Raw genomic sequence first — 19,619 nt, 5'->3', positions numbered from 1 at the left:
TGCACAGGAGGCGAGATTTCCTCACGGAATGAGCGGTAAGGACTTCTGGGTGGCACCAGGCCTGGGGCCTTGCCCACCTCTCAGGCCCACGGGAGGGTCCCTTACCCTCAGCTCAAGGAGCCTCTGCCACTGAGAGGTGCTGATTCGTCTATCTTCTAGAAAGATCCTGAGACATGGCTGGGCAGGTGGATGGCTGTGGGCCCCCGCCAGGGAACAGGCCAGAGAGCCGCCAACCTGGCGGAGGGTGAAGGGCCTTTCGGGGTACCCATTCCCCAGCACCTGGTCACTCCAGTGGACAAATATGTCCCCCATACCTTTGACACTCACCACACAGTTGACTTCTCCGCCCCCCAAAGAGACGTTTGCATCAGTCCTGCAGGACGCCCCCAAGTCCCCTGGTGCCCACACGCGTGAGACCACCCCAAGGCTCGGAGCCGGGCAGGGAGCCTTGCCCGAAGCCGGGAGGAAGCGCCACCTCCACAACTTCCCCAGCGCTGCAAAGGGGCTTCTCCTCTGGGGGGGAGGGGGTAGGTGGGCAGGGGCTGGCGAGGGAGAGGGTCAAGGGGCTCCTCACTCCCCAGTGTGCAAGGAAAGGCTCCTGGGACAGGGCCTGGCACCCCACACACAAGGTCCCCTCGTGCTGCTCCCACCCCCAGCCCCATCTGCACAGGTTCATCTCCCAGCACAGCCACGGGGCGTGGGAGCCCCCAGCAACCGCGTCAGGCCGAGGTGGTTCTGGGGTGCTCCCTCCTCTGGGGCTCGGCTCTTCCGGCCAGGTGCACAGAGGTCCAGCTGTGCGTGCCCGTCCACGCCACCTCTCTCCTCTCAGTCTACGCACGGTGGGCACCCCCTCGTGTCCAAGCCCGGCCCAGGAGGGGAGAAGGGGGTGGGGACCGCCCGAGAGAGGGGCCCCCCGGGCGGCTGCCAACTCCATCTCCAGCCCCGAGTGGAGAACGAGAAAGGCAGCCCGCGTGAGGCAAGGGGAGGCGGGGCACGCTCCCCAGGAGCCCGGGCCGGGTACCATCTCCCCTGGCCCGCCCCGCCCCCCCCCCCTACTCAGCTTTGGGGAGTCAGGAGAGACTAGAAGGAAGCTGGAGGTCACCCTCCGGCCACAGGGGTGAGCGGGAGCTGGGCTAGGAGCTGGCTCCTGGGCAGACAGAAGACACCATGAGGCCCCCCACGGACGCCCCTGAAATCCCCGAGTTTCCACAGGAAAGGCAGTTGGTCCTAAGAGCACCGGAGCACCGAGGCCCGGTGATGCGCTTTCCAAGGCGGCACCTCTTACTGGCGTTGCGGGCGCTTTGGAGGGGACACGCTTACCCAGGAACCCCGCGCTGCCCCCACAGCAGGTCTCTGAGCCTCTGGCGTGAGTGAAGCCCAAGTAAGGGGGTACAGTATGGACCCACGGCTCCAGACTGGGGAGACGAGGAGTCCAGCTATGCCCCTGAGACTGACTGAGGGTCAACCCAGGGAGTTTCTCTCTCCTTTGTCCCACCCTGCACTGTGCCATCTCATTCTGACCCCAACCCCCAAAGCAGGGATTTTTACTATTCCCATTCTATGGATGTAAACATTGAGGCCCAGAGGCTAGCCGACTTCCCAGAGGTTATACAGTTAGTTGGAGCTGATCTCGGAGGCTGGCCACCAGGCCCGGCATCCCTGCCTGGGAACCCCAGCACCCCCAAGGCAGGTCCCCATGGGGGTGTTGTGGGCCCCTGGCCCAGTCAGAGTTTCTGGGGTTTAAGCCACAGCTGAACACAAGATTCCAGTCTGACAAGATGATGCATTTGCACAGGTCCCAACTCTGCTGGCAGTGGGTTATAATCACATTCCACATGAATGATCCAAAAAATGGAGGAAATTCGAGGTGATATGATTTAAATAATTATCTTCATTCCCCCCCTCCTTGTTAGAATTGCTTCTATTGTCTGTTGACTTGGGGGAGATGCTCGGTCCGACAGTGCTCAGGCAGACCTGAGATACCAGATGGGTCCAGGGTGTCCCACAGAACTTGGGCCCTCTGAGCATGTTTTCTGTCCCTGTAGAGGGGAAGTGAACATCAGGATGTGACTGAACCTCCCTCATTCCCCTTCTCATCCCTCAGCTGCCTTTTAAATGATTAAATGTTAGTACTGCACACGTCACAGGAACATGATTTCCTCTCTGTTTTAATTTTATTCAATATTTTTTCAGTTGAGGGCCACATCTGGCACGGCACTTTGGGGTGCTCCCAGAGGTGCCGGGGGTGCCATGCAGTGCCAGGGGTCGAGTGTGGGCCTCCTGCATGCAAAGCCTGTGCTCCAGTCCTCCGAGCTCTCTCGAGCTCGGTTCCTATTTTATTTTTGGTTTCTGGGCCACACCCAGATATCCCCTGGCTCTGCACTGAGGAATTACTCCTGGCAGTGCTCAGGGGACCATATGGGATACCGAGGATTGAACCCAAACCGGCCAAGTGCAAGGCAAGCGCCCTACCCAATGTACTATCATTCTGGCCCCCGGTTCCCTTTTTTTTTTTTTTTTTTTTTTTAATATAGAGACCAAGGCGGGTGGAACTACCCCAGGAACCAGTGCTGCAGGCCTGATGGCTCAGCGGTCGGGTTGGTGCTTCAGTACCTGGAGTCCAGCAGAGCTAAGAGCTACCAGGATCATACCCATTGGTGCTCGGGGGCCATGTGGTGCCAGAGATTCAGCTCAGAGCCTCACACATGACAGGCAAAGGTGTATCACTCCTTAGAGCCAGATCTTTAAAGACAATATATATGCTCGTGTGCATGTGGACTTGTGAAGAAAATGCCCTGCTGCCTTCGCATAACTGCTATCACGTCATAAACATTGTTTGAAACTCGCACTGGTCGTTTGTGAAGAACATTCTGGAAGCTCCATCTGCAGCCTGGAAATCAATCTCATGCGTCTGACCGTGGCTGAAGTGGGATGAGCACCTCAACATCACTCCGCCTTCATCTGTGGACGGCCACTGAGGAGGTGGCCCGGCTCTGCCTGAGTGACCAATCTGCAGCTCTCCGGGCCTGTCTGGGCTGGCCGCTGACCTCAGGCAAGGCCAATGCCCTCTGCAACGGGCACCTGAGCCACCTCACTGCTGCAGCTGGAATTGCCCCCGCTGCTGGAAGGCTCAGAACCCCTGGCTCAAGACTGCCCTTGCCTCTGGCAAGCTGCCTCCCCTCGTCTGGCCTCGAGCTGAGGGTCCAGGATCTCCAGCAACACAGGACTTGCCCGGGTGACGCAAGTACGTGCCCCCACCCACTCCCGCTCTCAGATCGATCTCTGGCACTGCCCCAGGATCACCTTAACTCGACCTCTTGCCGAGACCTTATCCTGGATGTGAAACCCAACCAAGCTCATACAAAACACAGCGCACAGGCCCAGGGCACCCGGCTGTGTACCTGCCCGGGAAGGACTTGAACTAAAACTCTTGGTAATTCTCAAGACCCCCGGTGCCCCCCGCCTTGCTCTCCATAAACGACAGCAAACCAGTGAGTGACGAGTGAGTGGCTCAGGGGTGGCTCTCCTTAGCCGGGCTGTTTGGAAGCTGGAAAGTGAGTGTGGCCCTGGGCCGGGCCACGTGGGTGGAGAGTCTGGAGGGATGAATCAGGAAGAGAGATAAAAGCTCTTCGAAATAGGTTAAGAGCAGAGGCGCTAAAGGAGCCAAGCTGAACGACTCTCTTAACTCTTCCAAGCAGCGTGGGGGCAGTGAAGGGCCCTTTGCTCTCTGATCAAATACTGGCCCTGTGTACTCACTGGCCCAGGTTCAGGCTGAAGGGCCAGAGCACCAAGCACCCAGTGTTTGCAGAGCAATTACAGCCGCCCGGCGCCTGGCCTCCTAGGTAGGATTGAGAAACACCCTTCATGGGGCTGAGGCTGCAGAGGAACTTCCCGTCGGCCCTCAGTGGAGCCAGGCCTGGGGGAGACACTTCACCGTGAACGAGCCGAGTGAGATTTCCAGAGGCCACCCCCGAGAAGGCGGCTCAGAGCGGCCGGACCCTCTGCCCTCCTTCTCCTCCCCTGCACGCCATCGAATCCAAACCCCCTCGGACGCAGAGCTCTGACCTCAGGCCTCCGCCAGGCGGCTCCCTCAGGGCCAGGTCCCTTTCTGGGTCAGGTAGGGTTGAGTGCAGGGTTATTTTTAGAAGAAACCCATTTGCACTTGGAGACCAAGAGCCTCTCTTCTCCCTGCTCCCAGCGTGACATCCGAGCTGCCCTTAGAAGCCCTCTCTCCTCGCTGACCTGGCCTCCCACACAGGTGACCGGAAGCCCAGTGGAACTGAGCTGCTCGGTGGATGGGAAACTTGCTGAGGAACCTGCTTCCACTCCTGCCGGACTTCTAGAGGGTTTTGGAGGACAACTGGGGGTGAGCTGGGAGGATGGCAGGGCACTTTAAGGGGCAGGAAGCCCTATCCAGCCAGCTGTGTCACCCAGGAAATCTGGAGCAGCTTGTTCCCATAGAACTTTCTGTGATAGCAGAAATAATTTCCCTTTTCCAATACCCACGGTGGATTGCAGTTCTTGTGCACCTATGATGCACCCAGAAACTAGGCTTCACTGAAAATCTTTTTCTTTCTTTTTTTTTTTTGCTTTTTTGGGTCACACCCAGCAATGGTCAGGGGTTACTGCTGGCTCTGCACTCAGGAATTACCCCTGGTGGTGCTCAGGGGACCATATGGGATGCTGGGAATTGAACCTGGGTCGGCCACGTGCAAGGCAAACGCCCTACCCGCTGTGCTATCGTTTCAGCTCCTCTTTTTCTTATTTTGGTTTTGGAGTCATACCTGTGAGAGGGTTCATGGGAGTGAATGACCAATGCACAGGGCTTACTCCTGGCTCTGCACTCAGGGATTACTCACGGCAGGGCTCAGGGGACCACATGTGGTGCTGGGGATGAACTTAGGTCGGCCATGTGCAAGAAGAGCAGCGTGCCCACTGTTCTACTGCTCCAGCTCACTACTGAATTTTAAAATGTTGTCTGGAGGGGCCGGAGTGATAGCACAGCGGGTAGGGCGTTTGCCTTGTACACGGCTCACCCGGCTTCGATCCCCGGCATCCCATATGGTCCCCCAAGCACTGCCAGGAGTAATTCCTGAGTGCAGAACCAGGAGTAACCTCTGAGCATCGCTGGGTGCGACCCAAAAAGCAAAAAAACAAAAAAAAAATGTTGTCTGGAGACACAGAAAAGACATTTGCCTCACATGTATGTGGCCGACTGCATTTTTAGCCGCGACACCTCAGAAACCCTGAGCAACTGACAGGGGCTGCTCCCGAACAGAGCCCCAGAGTGCCACCAGGTCTGCCACCCCCTCGGAAGAAAGCCACCAACCAGAACACAACCTTGCAAACGTCTATCAATGTCAGTAGCTGCGCAGAGAGGAAGGTGGCGGTTTCTGGGGCTCCCAGCAGGCAGGGCGAGGGGCTGGGTTCAGGTCAGAAGGAACCTGAGGAAGAGGAGGCAGAACCACAGGGTTCAGGTCAGAAGGAATCAGGAGGAAGAGGAGGCAGAACCACAGAGTCTGAGGGTCAAGGCAGAAGAGGGGGAGAGGGCTGAGGGCAGAGCTGAAGGTCACATCACGGTGCCTGTGAGAGGGTTCGTGGGCGTGAATGACCAAGATGGTGACGAGCGCCTCCTTCATATGTTCTTTTTTTTTTCTTTTTGGGTCACACCCAGCGATGCACAGGGGTCACTCCTGGCTCTGCACTCAGGAATCACCCCTGGCGGTGCTCAGAGGACCATATGGGATGCTGGGAATCGAACCCGGGCCGGCCACATGCAAGGCAAACGCCCTACCCACTGTGCTATCACTCCAGCCCCTCCTTCATATGTTCTTGAGTTCACCTGGGCAGAGACTCTGACGCTTTCACTAGAAGCACCACAGAGCCTCATTTCAACCACAGAATAACTCCGCACCTGTCAGATCAAACTTATTTTGTTCAGGGCCAGAGAGCCATGATAGGGGCTTAGGCTTTGCCTTGCACACAGCTAATCCTCCGTTGATCCCTGACACCTCCAGGTGCAACCCTGGAGGCCCCAGCACTGCTGGGGTGGCCCAGATCATCCCCAGCTCCGCAGGCTCCGAGCAGCACCACACCCGTGGGCAGCCAGCGAACCGCCAGCCAGCCTGGCTGGAAATCACCAGGCCAGCCCCTGGGCCTGCTGGGCACCACCTGGGAGAGTCCCCTCCCCCCTCCCCCACCCCCTTTCCTCCAACCCCTGCCAAAATATCCCACTATATTTTTTTCAGGAAAGCCTGCCCTGATCTCAGAGATTAAGGTTTCCCTATAACCTGTCTAGGGCACTTTTCTTTGTAGCATTTGGAAGAGTACAAAATAGTATCATGTTTCTTTCTTTCTTTTTGAGTCATATCGAGCAGTGGTGCCCAGAGGCCCTCTGTGGCTTGGCACTTAGGAGTCAGTCCCAGTGATGGTACTGGGGGGACCTTGTGGTGCCAGGGACCAAACCCAAGAGCTCCCATGTGCAAAGGTGTGCTTGCTCCCGCACTTTGAGTCATTTCCCAGCCTTCACTTTTTTCTTAAAATCTGTCTTCCCTCACTAAGCTGAAAGTCTCATAAAAGCTGTAATGAGATCTGCTCACTAATAAATTCCAAGTCTGGCACACCTTTAGAGACACAGAAGGCAGGTAGGCACTGGATACTGGCTAGACCGAGGATAGCTGGCTGGCTGGCTGGCTGGCTGGATGAATGAATGGCTGGATGGAGGGATGGGTGGGTGAATGGATGGGCAGATGGATGGATGGATGGATGGATGGATGGATGGATGGATGGATGGATGGATGGATGGATGAAAGGATGGGCAGATGGATGGATGGATGGATGGATGGATGGATGGATGGATGGATGGATGGATGGATGAGTGGTAGATGAGTTGGTGCAGGATGGATGGATGAACATGTGAATGGATGGGTGGGTTAATGGACTGGTAGATGGATGGATGGTGGATAGATGAATGAATGGGTAGGTAAGATAGATGGATGAATAATAAATGGATGGAGAATGAATAGATGAATGAAGGATGGATGGATGGGTGGAAGATAAATGAATATATGGGTGAATGGGTGGTGGGTGGATGGATGGATGTTGTATGGGTGAACGGATGAGTTGGTGGATGAGTGGATGGATGAATAGGTGGATGGATGGATGTTGTATGGGTGAACGGATGAGTTGGTGGATGAGTGGATGGATGAATAGGTGGATGGATGGATGGGTGGGTGGATGAACAGATGGATGAGTGGCTAGATGGACAGATAGATACATGGATGGATGGATAGATGGGTGAATGGATGGACAATGAATAGATGGGTGGATGAATGGCTGGCTGGCTGAATGGATGATGAATGGATGTATGATGAATTGGTGGACAGACAGACATAAATGTACAAATAGACATACTTTTTCCCCTTGACAACTCTAATTCTCAAATTAGAGGCTCCGGAAGCATGGAAGGGGTATGGGGTTTTCCTTCCCAGTCACCGAGCAAATCCCTCAAACTGCAGTGGGCGTACATGGCTACATTACTTTGTACTGCTGCCACCAATCAAACCACGTGGGCCTTTTCTGGGGTTGCCCCTTCCCCGGAAGAAAGCCCTTCCTCCTTGAGCTGGGCTGTCTGTACTTCCATCTAGTGTTTCTTTCATTGACAGTAGACTGCATTGATCTGGAGTCAACTTTCCCCACCAGATGTAATTCCTGGAGAGGAAGGACTCTGTCCTTTTCCACACAGTGTTCTAATTTTTATTTTATTTATTTATTTATTTATTTATTGCTTTTTGGGTCACACCCGGCAATGCACAGGAGTTACTCCTGGCTCATGCACTCAGGAATTATCCCTGGAGGTGCTCAGGAGACCATACGGGATGCTGGGAATTGAACCTGGGTTGGCCACATGCAAGGCAAACGCCCTATCCACTGTGCTACTGCTCCAGCCCCACAGTGTTTTTTTTTTTAGCACATGCCACTCTCCTGCAAAAGTTCCGTGTGTTGCAAAAGTGCCGTGTGTTGGGGAAATCGGTGTCAGCCCATCCTTCAGTCTGACTGATTCATCTTCATCTTTGTCCCCTCACGATCCGCAGCTGCCAGATTAGCAAGCAACAATACAGGACTCAATAAAATTTCAACTTTCAATGAATGACTCATTGCATAGTATAAGTATGGCTTAAACGGTATTTGGGGTCTATATCTACTTTTTTTTTTTGTTTAATGGGAGGGACAGAGCGAGAGCTAAAGGACCTTAGTTCATGCTCTGGGAGAACTTCTTCACTTGGTCCCCAGCACCATCTGGCTCTGCCCACACACCTGGCACCACTTGGAGTGACCCACGTCCCTCAGCAGCACTGCATGTGCTCTCGAGTTAAAATAATATAAAAACAGTGACTGCTTCTCTGAAACTCAAACTGGACAGCTTGTATTTGCTCAGGGCTTTGAAAGTAGCAGGCAGCCAGCATATGGGGGGAAGCTGTGGGTAAGAGGGGGGTCACACAAAACCTCTGCACTCAGGGCCCAAGGCTCTGGAAGCATGGAAGGGGTATGGGGTTTTCCTTCCCAGTCACCTACAGCTTTCCGGTATCCCGCCAGGGTCTCCAGGACACTGAGCCCTTCCAGGGCCTGTTCCTCCCCCAACTCCTTCTCATGCTATACGATCGAGTACTGCTAGAAACATCTCCAACTCAAGATCAGATTGATTCCGGGGCTGGAGAGATAGCACAGCGGGTAGGGCGTTTGCCTTGCACGCGGCCGACCCGGGTTCAAATCCCAGCGTCCCATATGGTCCCCTGAGCATGACCAGGGGTAATTCCTGAGTGCAAAGCCAGGAGTAACCCCTGTGCATTGCCAGTAGTGACCCAAAAAGAAAAAAAAAAAAAAAAAAGATCAGATTGATTCCAAGTGGAACTTCGGTCATCGCGTGTTCAGAAGCCTTTCACTGTGGCCATTGAGAATCGAGGCTGAGGAGGGTTCTCGGACGACCTGGTGATATCAAGGAGCCCCAGTTTTCCTCCAAGCCACCCCTTCTTGCTCCATTCCTGCCCACCCCCGTGCGTGCCAGGGTTGATCCTGGCAGAAGCTTTGAGGATGACCACTCAGCACAATGTCTTGCTTTGTAGCTGCGTCTGTGATCTGGCTGGGGAGGACCGTGCAGGACCATGCAGGTGAGAAAACTGCAGCCCCTGACAGGGAGAAGTGGGGAAACCGAGGCCTACAGGGCCTTCAGGGGCTCCCATTTGAGGCTTCGGGTGGGAAGGGCAGGTCAGGGCTTCTCCCTACCCGCGAATCAAGTGAGAAGGACCCAGTGACAACACTGGAATCACTTGTCTGTGCTCCATGTTACGCCCAGGGCCCCTCCAGGAAAAGAAGATACCACCGGAAAGAGAAGCAGAGAGCGGACGTGTAGGAGAGCCAAGCCGGGCGCAGGAAATGTGTGTACCGGGAAGTCCAGGAGTCCCTCTCGGAGGCATCCACGCCCACCGTCCTGATCCAAATACGGCAAACAAAGCCCCCGGTGATCGGCAGTGCAGGAGTCGAGACAGGAAGGCGGATGAGGGACCTGAGCGCACAGTGACCCGACACAGTAAGCCGCACACAAACGCTTTTCCGGGAAGAAGCCTTTCACTGGATTTTCACAGCACTCTGTGACCCCAGAAGGTCCAGAACCAAGGGACGATTAAGCCCCCCCCACAGCAGGAGGACCGAGTCCCGCAGGGGAAGAGCCGAACATGCCCGAGACCCGCCCCATGCCCTGAGCACCCCCCAGCCCCCCATGGCAGGCCCTGAGGCACGGGCTCCTCCATGGCCTGGGCTGAGGGCACGGCGGGTGCAGTTCAGGGCACAGAGATTCCCGAGGACGCTGCGTGACTCCCCGACGAGTGTGACAGCAGCCTGGATCCGCTCTGCACCCTCTGCACAGCCCCCGGCGGGGCCCCTCACTCTACGGAGAAGAGGGGCTCCTCTCTCTCCTGACAGAGCCTGCCGACAGAGCCGGGACTAAAGGACAAGCCAACATGGCCCAACTGGGGTCACATGTTCCCCCTCCCAGGGTCCCCCAGGAGAGTCCACAAAAGAAAAATCCTGTCAATGGGGCCCCCAGAGACAGATGAGTTCAGAAGAAAGCTCTCTCTCTCTCTCTCTCTCTCTCTCTCTCTCTGTCTGTCTCTCTCTTGCCTGGGACCTGGTGACTGGAAATGGCACTAACGTTGGTGCCTGTGACCCTTCCTGCCTAGGCACCGCCATACTTCAGTCAGCAACGGATAAATCAGGACATTCCCCTCAGCTCGCCAAAGCCATCACATCACAAAATCTGTAAAATGGGTTCTCTAAGGTGTTCGGCTCTGGCCCAGGGTTCAATTCCAAACAACTCTGGCATGTCCTCTCCACAGCGGGTCTCCAGGACGGCCACTCCCTGCAGGGCCCCTCCTCACATGGGGGTGGGGTGTGGGGGGGAAGCAGCAGCATTCCTTTCCTGTGAGACTCTGCACTGGGGAGGGGGTGGGGAGCAGAGCAGCGAGCGAGCGAGTGGGGAGGAAAGTTCTGACTTGAGAGTTTCTACTGACTCCCAGGCTCCCCGCCCCCACCCCCACCCCCGGCTCATCAATGAGTCCTTTCAGGGTTCCGTCTCCCCAACTAAGTTATCATTTCCTGTCCTGCACACTAACCCATTGATGGGGTATCAGCAAATCCTACCAGTTTATGCCGGAAGGAGCCAAGGAGATTGGACAGGAATTGAAGGGGGAAGAGGAAGAAGGCGGGCGGGTAAGGAGTGGCTTTCAACCCTGCACTCAATGGATATTCAATCCCATATTGTTGGATCAGAGGGGATTTGTAACACAGGAAGCTGGCCTGCCTTCGCTCATCTCCTGGGGGAAAGCAGTCAGGACTCGGAGATAAAATCAGACACCAGGGGACAAACGTGCAGGCCTGGGTCGCACCAAGATGAGTCACCACCAAAGGTTACGCCAGGAGCAGCAGGCCTTGGTCACGGGAATCTAGTGGCGGGTCTTCAGGATTTTTATCGTCTTGACTCAGGCTCACAGCCCTGAGACAGAATCTCGAAACTCTCTGCTGCCCATCTCACAAAGATGGGCAGGTGCCTGCCTGCCAACACCCAGGGCTAGGCCCCCTGATGGCCACGCCTGGGCCACGGGACACGGATGTGCCGATAGGTCCAGAGAGGAATACCTGACTCGGGCTAGCCTCCTCTAGAACATAGCTCCTTTGGAACAAGGGGAAAAAAACAAAAAACAAAAACAGCATCCATCTCCCTGCAGCTGGAAAGTGCAAGATACAGAATTCAGGCGCCGTGACAACCGAGTTCCTAGGGATATAAGGCAACGGAGGGGCTGCAGATAGTTCCCAGAGAGGAGAGGAGACTCCGAGGGGGACAGGCCTGGTTTCGGGGATTCCTGCAGCCCGAAGCCTCACTTGTCTTTCCGCCTAACGGGTGGCACGAACTCCTCTGACAGTGCCTTCCAACTAGAGACCACGTAGGCTGGCATGCATGTACACTATGTACAGTCCAAAGAGTCCAAGCCAAATTAGCGGGCGTCGGGGGAGACGTCAACAATGGCACTGTGGAATCCCTGCTGCCGTGCCGCTGCGTGTGTCAGAGACACACAGCACACACGTGTGAAAACAGGGTGGCCAGAGCCTTATTTGGTCAGGCAGACACCGTGGTATGCCTGCTGTGGGGATGTCTGTAGTTCAAGAAAGTGCTTATTTTCTGTTTCGGTCTTTTCTGGGTGTTTGCTTTTCTTTGCTGCGGTGGTGCTGCGGCTCGAGTCTCAGCCTGGATGTTTGCAGACACATGTCTGTCCCTGTCCCCGGTGCCCAGAGCCACGCTCCCACCTCTCCACGCTGGCTTCCTACTCCTTCCCACCCCGGCCAAAGAGGGGGCAAAGCAGGATTATCGGAACCCTCTGCGGGAGCCCAGAGAGCCCCAGGTGTCTGCCGACGCGATCCAAGACCCAGCGAAGCCCAGCTCAGCGGCTGAGGTGCTCTCGCTGCCCCTCTGCTCTGACCCCGACTCTGCGTGCGGTCGGGGATCATCTGCAGGTGGTTTCAGGTGTATGAGGACGGGGGAGGGACGTGGGCCCCTGTGGGCAGAACTGACACCAGCAGCGCTCAGGTCAACTCACCTGCAGGTCAAAGAACTTGCTGTACCTCCTGTAGATGGTCTGGGATGTGGAGTCGGACCAGGTCACGTTGATGATGTATACCTGGGGCGAGAGGTAAGAGCAGGTAAGGTGAAGGAGGCTGGACCAGGCGTCACTTTGCAGGACTGTGGGTGCTCCAGGGCCAGGACTATTCTTTTTCTCGTTCCTGTCCCAAGGTCTGCACCCAAGGAGGTGCCATATACATGGCTAAATATACATGTGCGTGCACATACATACACTGCACGCGCACACACATACACACACACACACTCACACACAGGAGCGCGTGCGCCCTTACCTAGAGAGGCATTTACTAACATGCTAGAAATGACTTTTCTAGGAAGATAGGATCATAGTGGCTGGTGTTTCCTTCTCTTCACTTTCTGTATTTTATACAATAAATCTGGATTAGGGCTATGAAAAAAAAAAAGTAGCTAATTTCCACTAGTTCTCAACTTTTAGAGCAAACAGGATTCCACAAGGAGTCTTCTCTCATGGCAGCTGCCAGGCCAGAACCTGAAATTCTGCAGAAATAGGTCTGGGCTTCAAGGTTCAAGCACTGACCACTTCATCTTATTAACTTAATAATAAAATTCTGGTGTGTGTGGGGGGAGGCACACCTAATAGTGTTGGTCGGGGAGAGAGAGAGAGATTGAACAAGGGACCATGCAGGGCTGGGGGTTGGATACGGGGCTTTTGCATGCAGAGTCTGTGCTCCTGCCCTTTGAGCCATCTTTCCAGCCCTTTCTTTATTCTTTTGTCTTCTTTTTGGGGTCACGACTGACTGTACTGGAAGAGAGGGGGCCACTCTCTGAACAGAGCTTAAGGGTCCGGTCCCTGGGTGCTTGGGGACCATGTGATGCCCTGGAACAGACCCAAGCCACCTGCATGCAAAGTACCCTCACTAGCCCTTTAAGTCCTATTATATTTTTTTTAAATGTAATTTTTATAGATAATTCACAGCATGACCGAGTAGATAAATACAGAGCTTTCATATTCCTCCTGCCTCATGCATTAGTCACCCCCCTCCCCAGAGAGGTATATTTGTTAAAACTGGGCAGCTATACATTTTTACATCTTTTTAAGTGCATTTTTTGCAGTGCCAGGAATCACAGCCACGTCCCGTGCCACAAAGTCTGGTCTTTAGCGCTGAGCCCCAGCTGGATTCTGGGCAAGTAGATACATTTGTTTGTTTCTTTGTTTTTTGCCTACTACTTGGGGGTTATTCCCAGTTTGGCACGGGGGAGGGGGTGCATTCTTGCAGTGCCTGGGGGACCGTGTGGTGTCAGGGACTGAACTCTGGTCACTGCTCCGGCACACTCCGGAGTCTCTCTGGGGCCGAGCAGCTGTATCTTAAACAAACCGCTCCAGGGTGTCGGCCGAGGTGGGCCCCTGGGGCACACTCTAGAAAGCACTTCAGGAGAAAACATGAGCATCGCACAAAGGTGCAATTCACTTTGGGACCCCAAGGCTTCGCCCAGCCTCTGGCGGACAGGAGAGGCTCTCAGAAAACATTCTGCTCTGAGAATCAGACCCTTCAGCTGAGTGGGGGGGCAGGGGGTTGGCAGGAGAAACTCTGGCACAGGGAAGGTGAGGAAAATCTCTGCTGCTATGTCAGGACCCCATTCTCTCTCTTTTTTTTGGGGGGGGGGGTTCACACCTGGCGATGCTCAGGAGTTTTTCCTAGCTTTGCACTCAGGAATCACTCCTGGCGGTGCTCAGGGTATCATATAGGATATGGGGAATTGCACCCAGGTCGGCTATGTGCAAGGCAAACGGCTACCCACTGAACTATCGCTCCAGCACCAAGGACCCCATTGTCAGTGCTTGATGGAGCCCCTCAAGGTGCAGCCTCATTGGCCCGAGAGGAGGGACACCCTCTGCCCACCACTTCTGTCCCTTTCACCTGAACCCCCACCAAGGGCTCGCCCTCCGGGGGCAGCCTCGGTGAGTGGACGGGGTCCCCTTCCACTTTGCCTCACTCTGCACTAGTACTCTGGCTCCCATGCCACTGCTCGGGGACAGGGGTTAGGGACAGCAGAGAGACAGGGGCCCTCTCGGCCTCACTTTCTCCCTCCGGAGAGGCTGAGTCCCACGGCCCACTGCGGGGGTCCCAGGGCCAGATTCCCCACCCGAGTCCCCTGGGGAGTTTTCTGAAAGCTCAGGTCCCCAGCCTCTGCCTGACGATTCGAAGGGTCCTGGGGGCTCCAGCAGTCGGTGAGGGGACTGTGTGGCCGAGCAGCCATCCCAGATCTTAGTCACGGAAGACACATTAGCAATGGCAGGAAGTAGTCAGTTCTCTGGACACCGGGGTGGGGGCCCGGCAGACACTGGGAGCAGCCCCAATATACCGAGACTGGAGAGCTTCAAGGGGAAGGATTCCCAGTCCTGTGTCTGGGGGTTCTTGATCAAGGGTTCTGGTGAGGCCCCACTCCCCAGCGGGCAGATGGTCTCTTCCTGCGGTACCCCACCTAGTGGAGAGGGGACACCACCAGCTGACCGCATCATCCAATGCCACCCTCAGAGCCTCATCTAAACCTAATGGCTCACAAGGGCCCTGCACAGATACCTTCTCACCAGGGAGTAGGGCTTCAACGGGAAAATTTGGGGGAGACAGAAACATCCAGTCCGGGAGCCCAACAGCCACACCCATAACCCACCACCACTGCCTTGGACACTCGTCCATCCACCCAGCTTCACAAGACTCACAAATAAATCCTGCAAGAGATCAAGCAAGCTGCGAAAATTCACCCGTACACCCGTCTCCCTGCAGAGAGCTCTGGGGTGCCCTTGGGAGAGGGGGTGGGGGTGGGGTGGGCTGAGTCCTGTCTGGCTGAAGCCCCGGCAGCCTCACTCCCATCCCACAGTGGCTGCCACACCAACGGCCCAACTCCAGTGATTCATGATTAATCTCTGCAGAGAGACCAAACCGAGAAAATTCCAGCTACACCGGTCTTCGGGCTGAGAACACCGGGGTCTTTTCAGAATGGGGGTTAGGCAGCCTCCCCCCATGCCCTTGTACTTCCGGAAGACTCAGCAGCCACACCCACATCCTGAGACCATTACTCCATCAACTCACTGCCCAGTTAAATATCCTGGAGTTTCTGGAGTGGGTTGCACCCCCAAATTCTACAATATTGACATCCCAGTAGGGGCACATCAAGTTCCCTGGGAAAGTAACACAGCAGCCCACTAAACGCAATAAACAAAAACAACAGCAAAAACAACAGTGCAGAAAGCTCAGCAAGCAACAAACAGCTCAGTAAACCCTCGGACAAGGACTTAATGGTCCCATGATGAGATAGAACAATTTTTACAAAGTTTCACTTACTGGAATAATTTTTTAATAATTCCATTAGCAATTTAGTTGTGACAGCAATATGAAATAGCTTGTTTTATGCCTGCTAGGAGGGCAAGCTGGGGAGAGGGACAGGTGAGAAAACAGGGACAGTGGTGGAGGGAAGGTCACACTGGTGGTGAGTATGGGGTTGGAATATTGAATGCCTGGAATAAATGCATCATGAACAACTTTATAAGCCACAGTGCTTAAACAAATGGAAAAAAATGAATGTGAATGATGATGATGAAGATAATAATAATAATAATAATAACAATAATAATAATAATAATAATAATAAAAGAAACATTCAGTCCAGAACAGAGGTTACTGCACACAGGGGTGCAAGGCTTCATGGGGCAGGGTGGCTCTGAACACAGTGACTAGGGGGATGTTGCAGAGTCCTTAGCCTACACCAAGAGGAATGTTGGTAGAAAATGCATCTGGGAGAGGGTCACCACAAAGCCAACAGCTCCAAGTGTCCCTCCTGCCCACTCCCCTTGTCCCCAATACACACGCCAGAGACAGCATATTGTATGGGAGCCAGACATTAAAGAATACAATTACTCAAAGTCCATGACTTTGATGAGCTACTACTATCAGAGGACAGAGCACTGGGCTGTGAGTCCTGCTTGTGTAGGCCCGGAGCTCACAGTATCTACTGTAGGAACCGTCCATCGTAACCACGGTGGCCTCCACACAATCATCTGTCTTGCGAGGTGGCCAGCCCTGTTCCCCTTAAGAACAGGAGGAAGCAGCGAGTCAGAGAAACTGAGCAACTTTCCCCAGGAGGTCACACAGCTGGAAAAACACAGAGCAAAGGGCTTGAACCCGGGGGCGCCAAGTCCGACCCCCGTGCTCCCATCCACACGGGATGTGCACATCCCTCTCCACGCATAGGTGGGAGCTCGCAATCTCCTCTTTGGGACTGTCGTCCTCCTTTTCAAATGAAACCACAGGCAGCCTGAAGAGTTCATGCACCCCTGCTGCGGTGGGGGGGGCGGGGGGAGTCTAGAAGAACAAAGGGAAGTCGTGTCAGTCGGGAGAGTGGAGGGACGAGAAGAGACAGAACCGGGAGGGCCCAGACAGAAGTCAGCCTTTAGGAATGCTACAAAACCAGACCAAAAACCACCTTCCGGGTCTGGGGGTCGGGTGGGGGGGAGGGGTGCTCTGGGATTCTTCACCAGGGTCACGACCCACCCCCATCTCCCTGCCGGGCTGACTCCCACCTACTGCCCCCTCTGTGTCAGGCCCCACCCAGCCCCAGGTCACCCCGGTGTGGTGGCCCCAGGTGGCTGAGCCCTGGGGGAGGGGTCCGAAAGAAGCAGTCACCTCACTTGCTTGCCCGAGGAAGGGCTTAAGTGGGCTTAGCAGGACCCGTGCTGCAGCTCTTCGGTAATTAGGGGCTTCCTTGCGCCCCCACCCCCACCCCATCACAGGCCCCAGGGCCCAGTAGCTGGCAGGTTTTTTGCAGAGGTGCTGTCTGCCAGCCAGGACGCTGATGTGGCAAGAAAGGGGCATTATCAGGGAGAAGGAGCAGACACCGGGAGAGCCCGCTCAGGGCCGGCCCTCTGGACTGTGAGGCTGCCCAGGCCGCTGGGCCGCGGGTGAGCTCAGGAGCACTCACACCTTTCGCACGGAGACCCTGACGGTCCGACTCCCCGTCCAGGACAGAGCAGAGCGCGACCAGAGCAGGCCTCGCCGGGAAAGACGCTCGCGCCTTCAGTCTTCCAAGAGTCCAGAAGTTTCTGGAAACCCACAGCCTCGAGACATACAAGTGCCAACGGTGCTCGCTGGGGAGATGGGCAGAGGACAGGAGTGAGAAGGGAGGGTCCGTGGGTCCCCATGGTCCCAGCTAGCCAGCCAGGACATAGCGATGTCCCCCCCACCCTGGCCCCACCTATAAAGCGTTTCTTTACTTGTTTCTGCTTTTCTCCCCTGGTGTTTTGGGCCACACCCGGAGGTACTGAGGGCTTACTCTACACTCTGCACTGAGGAATCACTCCTGGCTGGCTTAGGGATGTTGTGGATCAAACCCGGGTCAGCCACGTGCAAGGCTTGCCCACTTGCCCACTGTACTATCACTCTGGCCCGTTTCTGCTACCATCTTGCACCCCACTTCCACACGCCCAGCAAGCACAAGGGAGCCTTGGGGAGGGGTGGGGGGGTGAGATGAACCCTCTTCCTCAGCTTCTCTGGCATTAACGTGCTGTCATCCCCCACACAGGGCCAGTCCACTTCCTGGACAGTCCTTAAATCCCGAGACCATGGGCCAGAGACCTCCAGGCAGATAAGCCCAGAGGCTGTCTCCAGGCCTCTTCCTCCCATCTGCAGGAGACGCTTCCAAACTTTCCCGTCGGAGATTATCATCCAGATAAGCAACTGGGTACACAAAATACAGCCTGAGCGGGTTCTCCTGCAAAATCTCCGGGCCTGGTCTGGAAACCCTGGTGATAAAGCAGGGGTGGGGGAGGGGAAGGGAGGGAGGGAGAGAGGGAGAGAGAGAAAGAGAAAGAGAGGGAGGGAGGGAGGGAGAAAGGGAGAGAGAAAAAGAGATGGAGGGAGGGAGGGAGGGAGGGAGGGAGGGAGGGAGGGAGGGAGGGAGGGAGGGAGGGAGGGGAGAGAGAGAGAGCACGCACAGGTGGAGGTGAAGGGGGACAGGGCAGAGGTCAGCTGGAAGAGCCGGCTCTGTTTACTGGGCCCGCGTCAGGGGCCCCGATTAGCTCTCCGTGGGCCCCGGGAGCCGTGGAGATAACGTTACACAGCAGCTGGCTCTCCAGAAAGGTCTGGCGATTAAACATCCTGCCACGGCATACTGGGCTTGGCTTAGGTTTCCGGGTGCAGTTTCTTTTCTCTTCCTCCTGGGTTCTCTGCCTCCCACCCTGCGCCTTCTCTGGCCACCCCAGGCAGATGGCAGGCACGGAGGAAACCTCGCTAGGGACCAGCGCGGTGGCCAGCTGTCCAGGAGAGGAGGCCCCCGAGCCTCAGGTTCTTGGGGCACACCCACTCCCCTGCCCCAGAGAACGTACCCGGCACCCCACGGCAGACAGGCCAGGCACAGCTCAGAAATTCTTCACAGACACCCCGCACCACCCCTCTGGCCCCACAGCCGTGCGCCCCCTGGCTCTGGGGCCTCCCTGAGCCGCCTGCCGTCTGCTCAGCTCGGCGGGCCCCGAAAGGGCTGAGCTTCCGAGCTGTCCTCCTTTCAACAGGGGGATGGACAGCCCGGGCACCAAGCTGACTCCAAGTGTCAAGGCAGCGCCACAGAGCAAGCCCGGGGTACCACCCGTGCGTGAGCCACCGGAGATACGGCTGGGCCACTGCGCCCAGGCCGGGGACCTGCCCCGGGAAGCTCCTGACATCACCTTTGCCGCTGCAAAGGGCAGCGAGAGGCCAGGGCGGGGGGCGTGTGGAGGAAACAGGGCGTGTGTGGGCTGCCGTGGCCCCGTTCTCCGAGGTCTGCTTTGCCCTGGACCCCCGCCAGCGGTCACTGGCCCCGAGCCAAACGGAAACTCAGTGTCCACCCTCCCTCACCTGCTCGGGCCACCACGGGTGGGAACCGAGGGCTGTTAGACACAGCTGTACCGGCACTGCCCAAAGGCCGGGCACAGAGAGAAAGGGGAGCCCAGTGGCTTGCGCCAGGACCCCCATCACTGTGCTCACCTCGGGGGTGGGCACCACGGTTAGGATCCTGGGGGTGACCCTCTCTTCTCGGAACCCAGTTCGCCTACATTCCCGGATCCTCGGGACCCTGCGGGCGAGGGGCCTCCTCTCTGACACCGAAGCCTGACCTTAGCAGGGGAAGGGAGCTGACACACAGGGACAGGACCCCAGTGCTGGGCACAGGTTCTGCCCGCACTTCTTGGCAGAGCTGGAACCAGGAAGAGGCGGCGGCCATGCTAAGGCCCGCCCTGGGCGCAGAGAACCCCAGACGCCACGTCTCGCCTCAGGGAGAGCAGAGCTGACCCCCGAGTCGCACACGGGGCCAGGCGGACCCAGCAGGGCAGAGGACCAGCGCGTGGCTCCCCACACAGTGCTGACTCTGAACGCTGGGCCCCTGGACCCTGAGCCACGCTGAGCAGCGATGGCCCCACTGCCCAAGGCCCAACCTGACAGCA

At 56.2% G+C, this 19,619-nt stretch overlaps 1 protein-coding gene across 2 annotated transcripts in view; it reads right to left on the bottom strand.

The window, feature by feature from the left end:
- The window catches only part of SH3PXD2A (SH3 and PX domains 2A), a 200,928-nt gene that overhangs the window by 138,729 nt on the left and 42,580 nt on the right, over nucleotides 1–19,619 (bottom strand). For both annotated transcript variants that reach the window (XM_055118788.1, XM_055118789.1), the window contains exon 2: nucleotides 12,147–12,227. In XM_055118788.1, coding sequence (XP_054974763.1) covers nucleotides 12,147–12,227 — 81 coding nt within the window. The remainder of the gene's footprint in view (nucleotides 1–12,146; nucleotides 12,228–19,619) is intronic.

This window comes from Sorex araneus, chromosome 11, assembly GCF_027595985.1.
Source record: "Sorex araneus isolate mSorAra2 chromosome 11, mSorAra2.pri, whole genome shotgun sequence".
NCBI classification, from domain to species: Eukaryota; Metazoa; Chordata; class Mammalia; order Eulipotyphla; family Soricidae; genus Sorex; species Sorex araneus.
The sequence above is the reverse complement of the archived record's forward strand: the minus strand, read 5'-3'. Positions and strand labels throughout refer to the sequence as shown.